Source organism: Hesperophylax consimilis, chromosome 23 (genome assembly GCF_061612785.1).
Source record: "Hesperophylax consimilis isolate HC1 chromosome 23, BYU_Hcon_1.0, whole genome shotgun sequence".
In the NCBI taxonomy this organism is placed as follows: domain Eukaryota; kingdom Metazoa; phylum Arthropoda; class Insecta; order Trichoptera; family Limnephilidae; genus Hesperophylax; species Hesperophylax consimilis.
In genome coordinates, this window is record NC_142858.1 from 11,254,273 (window position 1) to 11,274,381 (window position 20,109).

General features: G+C 33.3%; 1 protein-coding gene across 1 annotated transcript in view; it reads left to right on the forward strand.

Annotated features, from left to right (window-relative positions):
• LOC149412325 (uncharacterized) overlaps positions 1 to 20,109 on the forward strand; it is a 542,116-nt gene that overhangs the window by 5,945 nt on the left and 516,062 nt on the right. Inside the window, exon 2 of the mRNA XM_089645972.1 lies at positions 7,299 to 7,767. Coding sequence (XP_089502098.1) covers positions 7,591 to 7,767 — 177 coding nt within the window. The 5' untranslated portion in view covers positions 7,299 to 7,590. The remainder of the gene's footprint in view (positions 1 to 7,298; positions 7,768 to 20,109) is intronic.

Below are 20,109 nucleotides of genomic sequence, written 5' to 3' on the forward strand. Positions count from 1 at the left end.
CTTTTCCTGGGAGGTCGTCATTGCGAAAGATTATGAAGTGAAGAATAATTAAAGTATAATATTATGTATGTATGTTCCTAAAAGATGGATTCACACAAATAGTGGGGAGTTATTTTGGCATTGTAATAATTCGCCGCTACCTATCTGCCTACGATAATCGCGTTTAATTTTACCCGCCGAAGCCACAAAACTTCAATAAGGTAGGTTTTATTAGTTCGAAACCTTAAATATGGATATACAGGTTTCAGAGCAATCATGGGACCCATTCCATCCCCGCGTACTGAGAATTGATCACGACGTGTTATTCGTAATCTTGTAGGTCGGTCCCACCTCCTACAGCGAGGTGGAATCTTTATCCCATAATAAAACTAGATACCTGTATAACGTACACAAACTAAGTAACTATTATCTCAGAAGAGTGGGCGTGCCGTGACTTTTGTCAGATTTAAGATCAATTAATAATTAATATTTTTGAGTCGAAATAAACATTAATAATTTCGATAGTGTGTCTGGGTATTTTATCTGTAATTTTGCAGGTTTAAAGCAAATATTTTTTAAATTAATACTTACAGCTTCACAAATCCCACAATTATAATATCTAATACAATGGTAAACTAATCGGCTGCCTCTTGCATCTGTTTGACTATCCATCCAGTCCACAAAGTCCATGTGTTTATTATTATTTTTGATTTAAATACCTGCATGAATAAACTATTTTACAGAAAATTGAACTTGTGTTAGGAAACGTACACAATATTATAATAACCAATAGTTTTGGCCAAATTCACTTTAAAACGTTTTTCGAAAACCAGTATATACAGGGTGTATCGGCACGTACCCGACAAACTTTAACCAGCTATTCCTTAGCATATTTGGATTAAAAAATCTTATGTGCACTTTGCTGTCCGGTAACGTTTTTTTTAATAAAAAATTTATTATTCATATTTTCACCACATGTCACCACTGTTTTATCCTTTGTCAAAGTTTGAAAACCCATCTGGCAAATATTTTATTCGAATTCCGTTGAATAATGCACGTGTGTACCTATATTGGCGCACACTTACAATCACAACGAAATGGCAAGGCACCATTCGTCTCATTTTTAACTATTATTATTTAATGTGTGCGAAAGAGCGAAGACGCTTTTTGACATACTTGCTTATAACAGCTGTTGAACACGAAATGCAATGCCAATGACAATGTAGTGTGGAAATTTTAATTTTTTTTGTTTTTAATTGAAAAAAAATGCTACCGGACAGCAAAGTGCCCATAACATTTTTTACTCCAAATGTGCTAAGGAATAGCTGGTTAAAGTTTGTCGGGTTAGTGCCGATACACCCTGTATATCTTATCCAAAATAAATATCATTTAAAGAAAAGTAAGAAAAACAGTTAATAAAAACGAGTTATCTTACTGTAATTATGACCGTTTAATTATCTCATAAGAACCTTAATTTGGCTGTCGCAATTTTTTGCTTTGAATGAAAAAAAATATCGTTTCTGTTAATGCCCATTACTCACGTTATCTTTGCAGTTTCTGACCAAAATTTAAATCCACTAAGTGAACCCAATAGTGTAGTGGTTAGTTATTATAATAATCGTGATTACTGTAAATTTGTAATCACATTTTCAAAACTCTGTCGATGTTGCTGTTTATGAGTGACAGTTGTAGAAAAATCGTAGCTTCCTAGTGTCAGTAGTACAAGTGGTTTGGATCTTATAACCAACAATATTGTATCCATTTACAAATAACTAACAGCACAAAAAAAATCTCCTACGAATTCCAGTTAATTACACGCGTTGAAATACAGAATACATAAGTTCGATTGTCAAACAAAAATGACGGAGCACAGAGAGAAATTCAGCCGTCATCGTGAAGGATCGAAAATAAAAGATTTTTTCTATCAAGAACCAAAACCGGTTTCGGCTGTTCTCCGCGTCGAGAGTAGGTGCCGCCAGCCGGCTCAAGGTTACCGTGGTCGATCCAACTAACCAACTGGAGTGTACCATACCTAGATATTATGCTATATTTTGGAATATTTCAATGTTATCATCTTGTATTGTCGAAATATACTGGATGTGGGTCGTCACTGTTAGCTTAGAGATATGACACTCGTAATCCTGGAATGTATACATTTCACCGACGTACATTGGTATTAAGAAACATATTGTATGCACGATAATATTTTTTATTTTTTTATTAACGATAGAACTTATTTGATATCTACACTAAAAGTAAAAAGAAAACTTATTTTGCTTATTAACGACTATTTTTTACGTACCTGAAGGTAAAAATTAAGCACTACCCTAAGAGGGGTCTCTATGGTCCACCATAAAAACGTGTAGCGACCACGTCTCTTTACAATTCGTTTTTCGTTAAAATGTTAAAATAATAAAAAAAACCACCAAATCACACGAAATCTATGGTGTGTCAGGTGTGATGTCATATCGAATGAATTTTGTCGTTTTACAGGTCAGTAGTCAGTATATTAGCGGATTTTGTGTGTAAAAGTGTAGATATCTATGAAATATGTGTTTTTTACGGGTTCATTTTTTATTCCCATCCATTATCAATAAAGTTTTTATTTCAATGAACTGAAAAGTTTAATTCTAAATATTATAAAAAGCCCGTTGAAAAGATATCTAAACATTGTAATTTTAATATAACATCACATTCCGATGTGAGATTCGATTTTCGGTTTTTTACAAGCTCGCCGCCAGAGCCTGTTTGGGGTTAGGTAGTAGAATTAGTGAGTAATGCGATGCGGTGTGGTATTATGCCTAGACTAGGCAAGATGATGATGAGATTGTGAGATATTTTAATGTTGGCCTTCGTTGGCCAGTGGTGAAGTTCTTGATATGTCTTCAAGACGCGGCTCGAATGCGAGGATAATTTGATGTATAGGTAGGTATGCAGATATGTGAAAACAGCAATCTTTTAAGCGATATAGTGTTGCAGCAAAACACGTGTGTTCCTTATTTTTTCGACGTTTAAAATTTTAATCAAATCTTTGAATAAAGCACACGACATCCCATATTTAATTCGGGATGTCGGTAATGATTTTGTGTATATAAACAAGCTTTTAAAAATTGTATAATAACTAATAAAAAAAATTTAACAACAGGTATTGTATTGTGAAAATGGGAAAAGGAAGAAGGAATGAAACCTCTTGCGTACTTACTAGTTTGCTATAATTTCTCTCGAAAGCATTTATAAATATACTCGTATATCTGTATATTATTTGAGTTTGTGCAGGAAAACTCTTTGAGTAACTCAAATATTTACTTAATATCTTAAAGTATGTACATTGATACAATAATAGGTGTTAATTTCTTTCGACTTCAGGCAACGTATGTTTGTGGACTGCACGTTCTTTGGTGTGAGCTTTGTTTTCTGGCACGAGAGGTTTATTAATCTATACCTAAATATGGCAAGCAGTCAATACGACGCGACGGTCTTGGATGTATTCTAAGGTAATTTTACTGCATCTCTTGTTGCAGTGCGCTGATTCTATTTTTGTTTATATGGTATTATAATAAAACCTCACAATTAACCATCCGCCTTAAATAATACAGGTGAAAAAGGTGCAAATGTTGTACTATACTGTCTCGTAATATATCTAATTTAGGCGATAGCTTAAGATTACTTCGCATTTAAAAAGATTTGTCTTTTGAAAATATTTAAACATGAACAATGACTACTTACATTCAGGTACAACTACCTAAGAATCATCATACATTTCCGAGTTTGAATGTTGTAATTTCAACCGCCCGTGTAGAGGAATTTTGCCACGTTACAACGTTCGTTGATACTTTCAAAGACACACAATTCATTAGAAAATTTACTAAATGAAAATTTGCTCGCTTGTTACAGTACGACGTAAGGACATTCATTTAATGTGTTCTCGCATTATATATTTGCATTATTTATAATGTACATCCTTTCCGCGCTTCTGCCGATATTTCTGCAGTTTCTTCAAATGTTTCCCATCATAATTCAACTCACGTCCGATCTCCATACATATTGATGTAATATTATAGTGTTTCCCTCATCTCCCGGTCACACGTACACCGGCGCATTAAACGGATCTATACCCGCAGCAGTCTTGCACTCATGCACCTATACTTGACTGCATTTCTAGAAGGCTTATTTTGTAATTTTACAACTGGCTTTTAGCCGTAATCTTATGTAGGTAGCCGCTTGAAACCAGTTTCCTACGCAGTTTCTGTGGCTGCACTCCCAGATAGTTGTGAATACCGAGTGAAAGTTATAAGGTGACCTCACTTTACTATGATGACTCCAATTTCCAGTGCATACGCAAATTGTCAACATTTTTCAAACAGATGTATTCCAAGCTCAGCAAAATGCACGGCTTATCTTATCCCCGACGGGCTCGCCAATAAGATGAAATTACTCATTCCGATGTCTCCATTACGTCAGAAATCACAGAAATGATCGCGTTAATTCGTCACTGCTAACGGGCATTTCTTCATTAGACAACATGACAAATTACTATTCTACGAATTGTTTTGAATCGAATATCATTATCAAAGGTTCCCAATACACGGGTCGCAGTGGAATTTTAAATGGTGATCATTTTTGTTTCGAGGTAACCCACCTTTTCTCAATTTTACGAAAGAACAAAAAGCAGTTGGAACAGTAAGAGAAAAGTACCTACCCATCAAGGGACCCAGGATGTGTAAAGTATTGCTTATTAGATACCTATGTACACAATGTTTGAACTGATAATGTGGGTATTTTTACTTCGAACTTACTAACATTTTCTCAATTTTACGAAGGAAAAAAAAGCAGTTGGAACATTAAGAGAAAAGTACCCACCTATCAAGGGACCCAGGATGGTTCAAAGAAATACGTTGTTTTTATTAGTTCGACGTGTAAAGTATTGCTTATTAGATACCTATGTATAGAATGTTTGAACTGATAAATTGGGTATTTTCATTTCGAGGTTACCAACGTTTTCTAAATTTTACGAAAGAGCAAAAGCAACTAAGAGGAAAATTAAGAGAAAAGTACCCACCTACCAAGGAACCCAGGATGGTTCAAAGAAATAAGCTGTTTTTTTTTATTTATATGTATTAAGTATTGATTATTAGATACCAAGTACACAATGTTTGACCTCATAATGTGGGTCTTTTCATTCAAGAGATAAAAGGCGGCTTGTGAAGTTCATCAGGTATATTAGTGAGCTAATTTAAAAATAAATAAAAAAACACTTTCACTTTAATTCAGAGTAATTTTTTGTGTAAATAATCACGTGAACGCGAATACCGCATCAATTTTCCAATTCATAAAAACCGTTCTAGGCTGCATCAATGTAAGCAATTAGTTATCCCTATACGAAAATGCATTCAGCCGTCGATGTTTTCAGAACACACGGTAAAACCAAAATAATTGAGGCGAAAGGGGAAACAATAAGGCTTGCACATCATACATTAGTGTGATTAGGGTTTGTTGGGATTAATTTTGGCCTTAGTGGACTGTTATGTTTGCTTAGGGGTGTTTTCTCTTTTCTAATGAAAAACGATACAGCACCAAATCAAAAATAACCCAAAACTCACAGTCAGGTGGAACAGGAAAACTAGTCATTCAAAAGTGGGTCGTTAATCTGAAAAGTTTGAGATATAAAATATTGTAAAAACGTGATATGATGACGGAGCATACTGAATACAGAACACTGGACTCAGAGTACACTGTACAAAGAGTGTAGACTTAGCCTCGTTGTTCATTGTTGACTTCAGCTGACCGTTAAAGCTATCATATTATTTCTGTAGTTGAATCTCTGGTAATTGAGAACTCCTGTATCTTTTAGCGGGTACCCATTAGACATTCAAAGCAGGCTTCTCTCAAATAGCGTGGATTTGCAGCTTGCCAGAGATAAGAATATGCAACCACTCACACCGGCCGCGACAAACTAAGAGGTATAAGACAAACCCGCTGTAAAATAAGGCAATTTGACATTTCTATATTTATACATTTCTATATTTCTGTATTTATTGGTAAAGCACTACTACCTTTTATAAAAAAAAAACTGCACAAAAATGCCAAGGGTGTAAGTACAATTGGGAAATCTATATATCCACAGAAAAATTAAAAGAATAAAATTAAATTAAATGCTTTAATTAACGTAACAATTTTTTTTAATAATAAACATTTGGACTCCGATGGTAGGAGTCCAGTCTTTACAAAAATACTTGTGATATGTATTTAAGGCGGTAACTGAACAATTCCCTACAGCAAACGTGTGGGCTAAATGAGGAATTACACAAGATGATATTTAAAATATGATTAAAAATCAACTTGTAAAAATAAATCTTTTTTACTTTTTACTTATTTTTTTTTCCGATTGTATGTCCGGGTTAAATCTTCCTCATAGGAAAAACTAAACCCTTCCACACTTTTCCACAAATGATCATCTAGTGAATCAACATTATGCAAATGAATTATGTAAGCAAAGTAAATACAAAACAATACAAGAACAACACGTCAACTCACCAGAGATCAAATGGGAAAATAATTCACTAGTTTAATTTTTATTAATAAACGTATTTAAATTAATTTTATTTATTTTTTTGGCTTGACTGAGAATTGAACCAACCTCTCCATGGAATGGAGTCAACTGCGCTAACAATTGAACCAAATCCCAAATTGGGTAGGACCTAAATTTATTTCTTATATACTATTTTAATATCATCGAATTTCAGAAAAATGCATATTTGTCCGCGTGTGTATTGCCACCAAAAGTTGAATGCATTGTCATCGACAACGAGTCTCTCTGCCCAGTTTCAGCTCAATAAATTAATTTACACTTCCAAGATTTACATTTAATCCACTAACGAAAAAAAGTCAAATTAAAATAGATGTATTTCAACATTGTAAGAAAAGCATTTACATTAATTTGTTTAGGTAGATCTATCTGTACCCATAACCGTAGCATTATTTTATTTTGACCACCGGAGTCAACGTGTTCAATTAATTCCAATTTTAATGAAGCTAATTTTACTGAAGAAAACATTATGAAGCAGTCAAAGTGATCGAATTTCAGCAGTTTTGAAGCTCGAACGGGGATCCGTGCAAAGATTGAATTGCACGATTTAAAACAAATATATTATATTTAACGACTTTATTTCGATTTTTTTAAGCGTTTTTCCATATTTTACTTATTCAAGAAAATAAACAACTTCTTTGACCAACCACGACGATTAGGCCAGGTCCACGTATAAAATATTTTAAAAAACTATTCACAATTGATTGACTAATGAGGATTTCCATTGTTACAGGTATACCGCCAGCATCTACTCGTAGTCGTAGCGTCAATAGGTATATCTGTCCGACCTAAAAAAATCCGCAATGAGTGCAGAGTCCCCTCGCTACCGCCACTCGCTCCAGCTTTCAACTATCAGCTACAACACTCATCCGCTGAAGTTCGTCAATTGCCTGTCATCGCGCAGAGGGTTCTGACTATTAAAACTCCTTCCAGTGTTGTAAAATATTGTATTTTCAATCGTGCTAAGTAAACGGAGAGAAGATTTAATTTTGACAGTGTGAAAGTGCCGAATAATAATCGCCTAAATGTCGCAGAGTCTGAGTGAGCGCTTTAAATTTAGTTTTAAGTTACGCAACTCCAACAGCGGCGAAAAGATGCCGTCGAAAAAGCAGTACAACCTGGTGCAGAATGACGACTTCGACACCAGAGTACCCTTGCACCCGGAGGAGGCGTTCCAACATGGAATCACATTCCAAGCAAAGGTGAGCCCATATTCCTTCAATGTTGCTTCTAAATTACATATTATATAGCCTCCGTACCTTTCAATGAACCTACAAGGTTGAGTTCGTTTCATTATTTTAATTAAACGCTTCGTTCGCAGAATCATAATTTATAAGTGAATTGATGAATAAATACTCTCAATTATGCAATATGTCGCTGTGGAAACTAGGCCTGGGAGAGCCGTGTCTCTTGCTTATAGCAATTAATACAGTTAGATAATTTAGATTGAGTACACTCTATGAACTTCACGAAAATCAATAGAAACATATTCTTCCCAAATTGCCAACCTACGTTATATTGACGAACTATACCAGAATAGGTAGATAAAAGTGTTATGATAAAACAATTATGAAAATAGAGGGATATTGAGCGACAAAAGTGCTCCACGCGAATGATTTCCTTATTTTAAGTTCCAACTAGCTTTTTGACCGTTGCAGGCAAATAATGGGTAAAAGTGCTAAGCGATTTGATGTTTGAATGTAGATGAAGCGAGGAGTGTGGGTCTACAAAATTAAAAAAAATAATAATATTTGGAGAAAAAAAGGTTCCAAGGAGCTTACTGATATTTTTTTAACCGAGCCATTCGGGTTGTGTAGGTTGAGACGCGTAGTTTGATACCCATATCGTATGTACGGTTTTTGTCACCTACACTCTTGAAAAGTCCCAGGGATTACACTTTCTGCTATTCCAAAGCTTTCAGTTTTATGTTGGAAAAAACATTGTGTATATACAATATGAATATAACATTTATTTCCTTCACAGCACCGTGCAATTTTCAGCTGGAAATAACAATCAAATTATTTTTATTGGTACATCGTGAGGTGGGTAGGTAAATTATGTCAACGTAATATTTAAATATTCAGGTACAAATAAACCACAATTGGTGTAGGAAATACGGTAAAATAAGTAAATTTGTTTAGGCAGGTACATTCGCGCAACCAACGGCTGAATAAGCGGTTTGAAAAAAAAACATATTCCGGTCCCTTTGAATTTGCGTCGAATGCAGAACATCACAATGGGCAGATTACAGCGGTATAATAGCCTAGAGGCGAAACAATCAATGAAATTAATGAGAGTGGTGTGTCACAGAGGATCGGATGGATCATCTATCATTACATCCTACCATTACAGCAACCCTTTATAATCCACTATTATTCATAGTTGTAACAATTGCAATCAATTTTTTTTTCATCTCTACATGATAATATTATTTTGTATGGCGTTTAATATAAATATATATAATGTTGTATTTCTTACAAATATATTACTTACAAATTAATGAATATATATCTTACAAATATGTCGAGTGGTAAAGCTCTTGACTAGCAATACGGAGGGTTCAAATCCCGACGTGAGCAAATAAATTTTATTTTTTTAATTATTGTTATTGACAACTTATTCATTTAAAATAATATAAAGTATATTTGCGGCATGTTCCAGCATGAAAGATACTCCCAGTATCACCCTGGTGTAAGACTACCATTCAGAATTGCTTGAAATGGCTATGTATTTTGAACATATTTTTTTAATGTGTCATCTTACAAGATCGCCACTAAGGTTTTTGTTCAAAATAAAAGAAAATTACATTTTCATTTATTTAACTAGAAATAACTAAAATAAATACACTTTTTAGATAACAGAGTATATACGGTGTTTAAATGTATGTTATCGTGTTGCCGTTTAAAGTATGTGTGTACTTAGGACGTTTTAATGAATCCTGTATTTTTATGTTTGAGTTTATTATTTATTTTGTATATAAGGAGACATGTAAAATATTCATATAGTTTTTTTAATGTTGGGAATTGTCAGGTACTTCCCCACCTTCCTCTTCCCCATCTCTTTTCCCTCCTACTACCTCCAGCCTCACCACATACCTCAATTAGGGATGCTATAGTCTCACTGGCTCCGACAGTTGAGCGGTATACGGATATAGCGGTATACTCACATAAAAATATATATATAGCACTGTGTAAATATATTCCATTGTGTTCCTGTTAATGGGTAGATACCAACATATATATGTGTATAATAATAAATTATCAATAAATATATAATTGGATAATTTGTACGGCGCCGGCACATGTAACATGATCTAACTATATGTTCTTGTAATTCGCACGATGCATATTGTAAACAACCCCCCTTCCCTGCGTAACGTTATTTTCCTATATTTATAAAGGATTACGCGACCTAATAAATTTATGTACATCTTTATTTCGATTGATTGTCGCATATTATACCTGCTCGTGCATATATTATTAATAATTATTCATTAAAACACGTTATTTTGTTACGCATTTTATTTGTAATGTACAATGTACGTATTTTATACTTAAAACACATGTGCGATTTACTTTGTCTATATGTTTATATTGTTTGTTTAGCGATAATGTCATCTTTTCAGCATATAAAATAACCTAGTGTTCCGATGGCCAATATAGGACAGAGTATGCCGAGTCATATCAATTGCGTCTCTCAGAATAATCAATTTTTAACTAGCCTGCATGATTGCTATCAATTTGCTAAATGTAATAGCTTCTCCCCTCGTGCATTTAAGTAATTGAACACTATTTGCGTCGATTATCTTTGCAGGTTTGAGTATTATAAAAGATAACGTTTGCGAGAAAAAAATGTTACCTCCTGCTTATCCCGAACCTTTCTTGAAATTAATGCGCTTGACATCAATATAATAAATTTAAAAAAATATATATGTAATTTATCACTGTATATGCGCGCTTTAGAAAGTGTACAGTTTATAATTATGTTCTTTAGAAGTAATTCGCACATTTAAACTACCTTGAATCTCCAACAAATTAATTTTCTGATGCAACCTTTTCTTTTCAGTATACAAATGTAATGGATATTTTAAAATTTATTTCAGCTAATGATAAGCGTATTGTGTCTTTGGTGCGAAATTCATATTATGTTTAAATTTGCATGGTGTGCCTAAAGAATTGCATTATTTTGTATTACCTTATTTGTGTTATTCCAATTGATTATTTTATAAATATGAAGGTAAGTGTATTATATAAAATGAAGTAATCTTTTGCTTCATGATTTTATTAATTAGCTCTACGAAATAAAAAACTTCATTAATTAGAAATAAACATAGAAAAAAATTCGGCAAAGGATGCGAGTTTTCCTTTGACACTTGGGGAAAAAATATAAGATTACAGCTTTTTTATTACGGCGTTCATGAAATTATTAGTGGGAGTAAAGAGAAAGGTTTAGAAAACGGAGTGCTAACAGAGCATGCCTGTACATAATTTAATAAAACATCTGGTTTTTGGTGGAATCCTTAATACATACAATTTTTTTATTTGTAAGGTTCTTGTATCATAAGAACATAACAGTGGCGGGTAGTTAGTGACATGATACCACGAAAGAATATTACATATTTTAAAATATCTACATACAGTAAAATTTTCCGAAACCGAAGAGATTTACTAATTTTGATATTATTTTATGAAAAAATAATCAAAAGCCTTCTTTAGGCCAAAAACCACCATTCTACTTCTTTTTTAAACAAAGACCAATGCTCTTAGTGTAAAAGATGTTTAAAATGATTTTGAAATATATTTAATGTAAATTCGTAGGTAAATATGCGCCAGTTGATCATTAATTGCATTAATTCATGTTGGTGGCAAGTAGAAAGGAGCTGGGTTCATGATTTGTTTTTTACGTATTTCTCCTAACCTGTGATCTTCCTTACTTGTGCTGAAGTACTCTCGCTTTTACTCAAAGAACTCGATGATTGCTTTTTGCGAATATATTCTGGCGACGCAAATAATTAATGTTTTTTTTATAAAATCAAACGTAAAAAAAGGAACTTCGAGTTCGAAAGCGTGCCGTCGAGAGCACAAACGTCAACCATGTTTTTCTTATAAAATCAAATGTAAATTAAATGAACTTCGAATTCGAATGCGTACCGAACGGGAGTGCAAACGTCACCCATGTTTTTCTTATAAAATCAAAGGTAAATAAAAGGAATTTCGAGTTCGAACGCGTGCCGAACGGGAGTGCAAACGTCACCCATGTTTTTCTTATAAAATCAAAGGTAAATAAAAGGAATTTCGAGTTCGAACGCGTGCCGAACGGGAGTGCAAACGTCACACATGTTTTTCTTATAAAAGCAAATGTAAATAAAAGGAACTTGAGTACGAAAGCGTGCCGAACAGGAGTGCGAACGTCAACCATGTTTTTGATCACCACTTTTTGATTTCATCCCAATAACTTGTTTTTGTTTAATATCGAAAATTGCGAACGATGGTGTAAATATATAATACTAACACGAAATTTAGCGTACAAAAATATTCGGATCAACAAAATGTATAACACGTAAGATTTTGTTTTTAGCTTTAGAGGTTCTACATTATAGATGTATTTAAATTATATTTTTTCTATACCTAACAACAGTCACTAAACAGTGTAATTTATAAAACTTAAAGTAATAATCCCTCCCTAAACACGAGTTATTCTCAATTATGGAGGTATTAATTAACAAAATAATTAAAATACGATGACTTTGTTTGAATACCACCTTATTATATATATTTCTAACCAACCGGTTACAGTTCAACCCGAACCTTCATTAGATTGAAGTGGTATTCAAACAAAGTTATTTTATTTTAATTATTATAATTATATAAACCCACAAAAAGTTTGCTACAAGTGAAAAAAAATGAATTAACAGATTGAAACATATATTATATATGTACTCTTACGCAGATTATTTGATATAACAGATTGTTGTACACCGTCATTGGACGGTTGATACATATACTTTCTTATTACTATGTAATTACCTTAATGTTAACCCTCTGTCTGCTGTACACTTAATTCTATCAAAATGTATTTATTTGTTATCACTCCGTTAGTGAAAAAAGGAATACCACCATCGAATTATTGTTCAAATGTGCTAAGGTATTACCAGGAATCAGAAAGCTAAACAAGTCAAGGAATTATAAAGCTAACAATAATACTGTAATAATACAAAACATAATATCGTAACTTTGATATTTAATTTCATCAGTGGATGCTATTAGTTAACTGGATATAAACTTACACTTCAATTGGCTGGAGTATTATATGTATTAAAACCAGTTAAAATGTATTTGAGCGAGATAATTTCTACTAATATTATGAAAAATAACGTAAGTGTTTCCCCGCACCGTTGTGTTTTAATATCTCCTAACTGAGCGTTTTTCAAAACTGTCACAATTGGTTTCGATCAACATTTGTTCTGACTTTTAAATTACCCGTGTGTGATAAGCAGTAAAAACCCGTGAAAAACTGAGCCTGTCAGTATTGAGTGCTAGTTTACTCCTAATCAGTCAAGGCGCCAGAAAGAAAATAAAGGTACCTATCCACGTTCCAAAACTATAAAAAGCAAACCTTGTCGACTAAACACGCTTTTCCTTTTATAGTTCTATTTTACGGGTAATGAAAGTGAGCGAAGAGCGAACAGTCTTAAGTTGAACGTAAAGGAAGAAAGCCATATGTAGGAATGTAGGAGAAGCCCGGAAAAATTGCTAACGATTCCAACCACACCTAAAGTGGATTCAATCAAGTGTCGGACATTGATTCTGGCCGTTCGTGTCCGCAAAAAATATGTGAAAACCATAATCCATGCCTCGCAAAAAGCAATCATTTGCTAGCTTGCGTCATAGCTGGGAATCACGGTTCTCGAAGAATTGAATACACTGGAGTCGTCACTCGTTACCTAAAGCCAGCGGTGTTATTGTAGTATGCAAAAGCCTAGTAATGATTATTTTTTGAATATTTAAAACCATTCAGCGGTCACTCAAAAAAATGAGCGGAAGAGGACAAATAATAGCCGCGAAAACAAATCGAGGGAGATTGAGATGAGGTCAATAAATCGCAGAGAAGGTTTAGGCTCGGTTGCTTAATGAGCCGTAAACAACGGGGGATAATTAATCTTTTTTTAAATCAAGATTACTTGAACGATCCCGACCGATGCGAAATTCCTTTAATCGAAGCGAAGTAAGAAAGTACCATCTAGTAACGCCAAGACCATTCGGAAAATATACATTTATTCACGGGATCAAGTTTTAAACGTGCCGGACTTTAAACAATCATTTGTGTAGTTCGATACATCGTAAGACCGCGTAGAGGTGGGTAAACGTTTTATACAGGTAGATATTTTTAAATTTTGATATATTAATATTACATTAGTAAAATAAGTTTTGGTTTTGTTTATGGCTTTTGGTTTTGTATGGTGGAAACGCGTTCCACCATACAAAACCAAAAACCATAAACAAAAAGTAGTGGAAAATTAGCTATGATATTATCTTCAATAAGTGCAATACCTACATCTCCTATTTATATAAGGTTTCGTTTAGGTCCTAGGCCCTAGGCCATCTGTGTAATGCTGTGTGGCGAGTCTTTTTACAGATAATAAGGAGTGAACCTGATATAGAATGGAATTAAACAAAAGCAGGATACTTTTCCAACCGCCTAGTTTTGGACCACAAAAATATGTCGCAAAAAACGAGCCGTTTTCTTATGCCAATTGTTAACTTTGTACAAGCGTTGGGCACGCTAGGCGTGTCTCCCAGGGCAGATTTCAATAGACACTTGTTGTTTTAAGGTGAAAGCCGACATACATACACATAAAACCATTAAGACTAACTTACTTCAAGCGAAATACCTTCGAAATGGACGTCACTTACAGCTTATTAATGTTCACTAATTTGAATTAATAGTTTAGTCGCAGGTTCGCGTATTATCTGTATTCGTTGAAACCAGAGATGTGCAAAATGGGTACACAAAACCATTTGAAATGCAAAAAATAGCTGTAATTTTCTGTTTTTGTTTCTTGTGTTTGTATGACTTGTTGCATAGCTTTTATCAAATGTAATTTTATTCTTATTTTTTATGTTTGAAAGTATTTGTCAAATTAAAATTATACTACCAACCATGTAAAAGCCCTCTGGGCGTTAAATAAATAAATAAATAAATAAAAAAATGGAAATGGGTCAAAACTTTTCCATTTGAAAATGCAAAATGGTTTTAGTAAGGCATTTCAAATGCAAAATGCAAAATACCTTTTTTCAAAATGCATTGAAAATGCAAAATGGTTTCTCAGGTCAAACAATTAGAATAATTATAGAATATTTAAACAATTTTGTCATTTAATAATGGACATCAATGTAGAACAAACATATTACATGATGGTAAATCCAAAAACACCACGACTACAGATTATGAAACCACAAAAAATTTGCGCGGGACTAATGTTGCCAACGTAAAAACATAGAAACTGCTATCTAACATTTAATATTACAGCGTCATGGCCCAATGTTCAGTATTTTTTATAATGGTATCACTCAATTGCCAGGGCTCCTACCAGGGAGCAACTTGACAAATGTAAATTATCTCTCATAGCGAGGTTGAGGACCGACTGATATTTGGGGCTTATGAAAAACAGATGAGTGGAGATAGTAGGAAGAATGTTGCAAAAAAGCATTTAAAATGGAAAATGCATTGATAAAAGCATTTAAAATGCAAAATGGAAAATACCCATTTTGCATTTCCATTTTAAATGGATTTATTTGAAATAAAGCACATCTCTGGTTGAAACATACATCCTTATGATAAATTATGTATTACCTATTCAAACTCCGGTCAGGTTCAAGTCTTTTGGCCACGGCCATGGGGGCCGCCGAATATCGGACCTCAGTTCTGACTCTGACACACGCGAAATGCCATTCAAATGAGCCTCCCACCGACATCGACAATCGACACGCGACAGGCAGATGAAATGCGTGAACACTAATGACCTTGCGCGCCGGTTCCTATTGAACGAAAGCAAACGCGTCATACCAATACATTATAATAATATGTATACGTATATACCAAAGTTTATGCTCTATGGTGATTTTCAATAGCATGGATTTGCCGCTTGCAATGGTGGGGTCAACGAAACTCTACGTAACTGACCATGAACATCACGCAGAGGTCTAGACCACGCAACACCGAGGAAATTGTTTAATTTGATTGAACATGACACTTTATTTCTTTTATTTTTATATTTTAGAACTTTGTTTCCTCTTTTTTTATTATTCCAACGCAAAATCGGTGTTAGCTATTTCTCTCGATATTTTACAGTTGTTTATCGTTTATCTTCACGCTTATTTCCTCCCGATTGACGTCTACTTTGACATAATAATTCTTTAACGATATTAAATGGATGGAAAGGGGTTCCCAGTTCCTGTTGTCGTTCATTTATGGTAGGTTCTATAAATTGATCGACAGTTTCGCGCGACTGAGTCAATTCCAATCTGAGTTCACGTCAAATTTGATAGATTAAGAATGCTTTTGAGAATTTTCATGAACTCCGCTGTAAGTTCCGTAGATATTATTTGCGTACGTAACATATTTGGTATATTTTGCACTTAGGCACAGACATTAATAATTCATTTTTATAAATTGAATAAAATTTTAAGGTTTTAGGAAGAAGTAAATAATACTCTAATCAAAGTAAACAAAACATGAAACAGAATAAGACTAAAAAAGGTAACGGTCGCAGAAGGGAATCGAACCCAGGATATAATTTGTCCTGGTAATACAGTGACAGTTGCGATCGCTACCTTTTTATTACTACCGCTGTCTTGTTATTTTTCGTGTTTTGTTTAGATTCGGTAGTTAGATGTGATAGTTAAATATTGATAAGAGCCTTCGTAAAAAAACATATATTTTTTAACATTTAAAGCACATGTTCCACGAATGTGTTCCTTCCACTTGTGGGTTCCTTTGCGGTTTTTTGGTAGGTTACTATAAAGTTTTTCTCTTTTAAAAAATCAAGCTATTTTGTGTGCACGTCAGTATAGTTTTGGAAAGCCTAAAATCTCGGCAACTTCTCGTTAGATAATTGTGAACATATTCATGGTCCATAATATTAGTTAATTAGGGAGCGTGTTATTTTTAAACTTGTATTTCATTGTTTACGTATTATATTATATCTTGTTTAAGAGGAATCTATAAGCTAAAAATGTGTATATTCTTGGTATACCTTATATTGTAGGTAATTGGCATTAAAATCGCTTGACAAACGCAGTCTAGAAACGTTCAATTTGAAGCACAAAACTGGTTTTTATTATTTTGTAAATAATTTTATAAGAAAGCAAAAAGTTAATCAAGTGAAACTGTCACAAATAATCTTTGCTATAATACAGCCTTTTTTAAAATTTGTTTCCTTTACGCGTTCATACATTTCTATTGCGAACATTTTTTTTGTAGTTTACATTTATATTTTTTATTGAGTAATTTTTTATTTCATTTGTATTCTACTCAAGTGAAACGATAGGAAAACCATCAATTTATCTAAAGCGTATTTTTGGAATTCATAATGTACTCTAATTCGTTATAAAAATTAGTCAAAATAGTGATTTAGCATTAAGCTTCGCCTTACTTTTCATCATACTTAAATTTCGTAACATAATATTAGGTCTAGTAAAAATACTGCAATTCAAAATCGTACTCATCCCCCTATTTTGTATAATCTGAAGTTAATTATTTTGAGATTTGTTACGTAAGAATAAAACGATAATTTAAATGCTGAGTTACAACAGACTTGTATACAAGGCGGGTTGTCTTGAGATCGAAGTTAGGTATTTCTGAAAATTTAAAAGTAAATAAGGCCGAGATGGTTCAAATATTTGAACGCTGTGACTAGATTAGCTTAGGAAAATTATTTGGATGTTCTAATAATATCAAACTGTACAAATATACTGGATTAAACTATTTCTACGAATGGTATATAATTCTGAAAATTGAGTGTCACTCTCCAGGACTAGTGCCTCATGCTGAGTGGTTCCACTGATCTACTTCACCTGCTTCGTCCATCGTTTGGGCAATTCTCGGAACTTTTCATAATACGACGAGCTTCGCAAGACTACCTTGTCTAATGAGATAAAGCAGAATTGTATCGAGAAATAAAGTTAATGAACCGACAAAATTGGATCTTTATAATTCAAAAGTTATTGACTTGGAACTGTTTCTAGTAAAGCAGCTCGAATATTGGATTATTTAAAAAAAAAATCATACTTTTATAAGATAGATAGGTAACTACTAATGCAGTACAAATACTTTTTGTTTTACAGTAGTCAATCCCGCCCAATTACTCATTAACGTCTCAGTGGCAATGACCGTAGGTTATAAATTGTGTCTATTTCCTAAGTGGTGGAATATTTGATAGCTTAATTCATTGTATTGATAAAGGTAGTGCTTTAACACAAAATAACATAGGTTTTAAACATTTTATCGATACAGGTAGTGCTTTAACACGAAATAACACAGGTTTTAAACATAAATAGAGGGACACATTATAGCCCGTTAAAGTCAGGAGAAGAAATTTAAACTAACATATATCTCTAAAATTATACAATGATTTTGGATAAATGTATGGTTTACTCTCGCGATTGACATATCTCCCAGTTGTGAACCTGTGTTAAAGAGAGCAATGGCGCTAATTATTTGTATTTCTTGGGCATTAACTATGTAAAAATTCTAGACATTTTTTTTCGTTTTTATTTTTCAATGTTAATTTGTTACTAAAATTTTGCTACCGGTTTCTAGCAATCTTAAAACTAACTTGAAAATTATGTAATAACAGAAATATTAGATTTTATTAGGTGTGGGTAGTAGGTGGGCTGATTTGGGGGTGGGACTCCTCCCGCCTTTCTCCCCCCCTTCCCTCACCTTTATTCCACTATTCACTGAAATACAGGTATTTCATTATTAAATAAAATTTTAAATCACTTTTTCTTCTACAAATTTCGTTTCTCAAAAATCTTGGTACTTAACAAGACTTTAAATAGTATCGACTTGAAATAAATATGTTATAATTTTCTTTGTGATGTAAAGAAAATAAATATAAATAAATTGGGAATTAATGTCTCAGACATTTGTGATTTGACAGAGCGTGTAGTCAGTGCAGTTCCCCGCGCTCGTTCTAACTCCTTATTTCTAGCACCCCTCGTCCGTCACTCAGACGGCAGATAAACAAGATTAATTCGCATTCCGAAAAAAGCACCAGTCACAGGGCACCGGTCACCGGGCACCAGATTGCCCGACTGACATTCCACAGTCATAAACCATTTTGCAATAAGATAATAAGTACAAATTCTTCATCTTGGAGACCGGAAGAAGTCCCGGAATTAATTACATTTATCTTCCTGCCATTAAAATAACAACACTTTCAAGAACTCTTTCGTTAAAAATGATTTAATTCAAATTATTGTACAACTATACAGAAAGTACAAAGGGTGTAGCTTCTTTGGTACATCCCATTTCTTATAGCTAACCCGATTCACAAGAAGTTGAGTACACATTATAATATTACAGTATTTAAATACACAAATAAAAACAAAGGTACTTAATTAATGTAAAGTATTCGTGGTGTAGTGACTTTTTAAAGGAACTTTTTAGTGATGATTTTAATTTCAAACATGTTGTAAAATAATACAAAATCATCCTCAATTCAAATTGATATGATTTAATTTCAGATGATCTGTACCGCCGAGTTCATAATAATAACCAAAAAATTTTATATTTAAGTATTTTTTTCTGATTTTTAGTAATTACAAATTGAAAACCTTTCAATAACTCCTAACTATAATCGTAATTTTCTGTCGTTGTGACGACCTCCGTGGCAGAGTGATGAAATATTTGTCCCTTGGCCCAGAAGGTGCGGTATCGCATCCCGACGGCACAAATGTTCATATGGAATCAAATAAATAAAAATGTAATTTTTTGCAGTGAAATCCACGATTCATATCTTAATGTTTCTTTCAATGACTATTTATATGTTTTGACTGGTGACCGGATAAATCATCAAAATTATAATTCATCACATCTTTAAAAAGTCATGGAAAGTTTTGAAATAAAAACTTTATTAACTGGGTTGAGTAGATTAGGTTAGGTTTAATTTTTTTTTCATCGTTTCGAATGACTTTATATCACTTTTAAAAAGTGTGTTGAATTGTCGATGTGTTCATTTATTATGGAACCATTTTGACTTCATCAGAAAGCCATGTATTTTCAAACCTTCATCTACTCTATCTCCTTCTCCTACCCGTTTCATTTAACCATAACAAAACAAAATCCCATTGACTCGTAGGAAATTGAGATTCTTTAACCTTATGCCACCGCGATAATTTACGTTAAAAAAATCTAACAATTTCAATTTTACTAAATTTTATTACTAATTCAAATTTTATTTCCTATGGGTAAGCAATGTTTTCAATTCAACTACCCGTTCAAAATATAAATTACTACAGGCGAAGGGGGAGACATTGAAT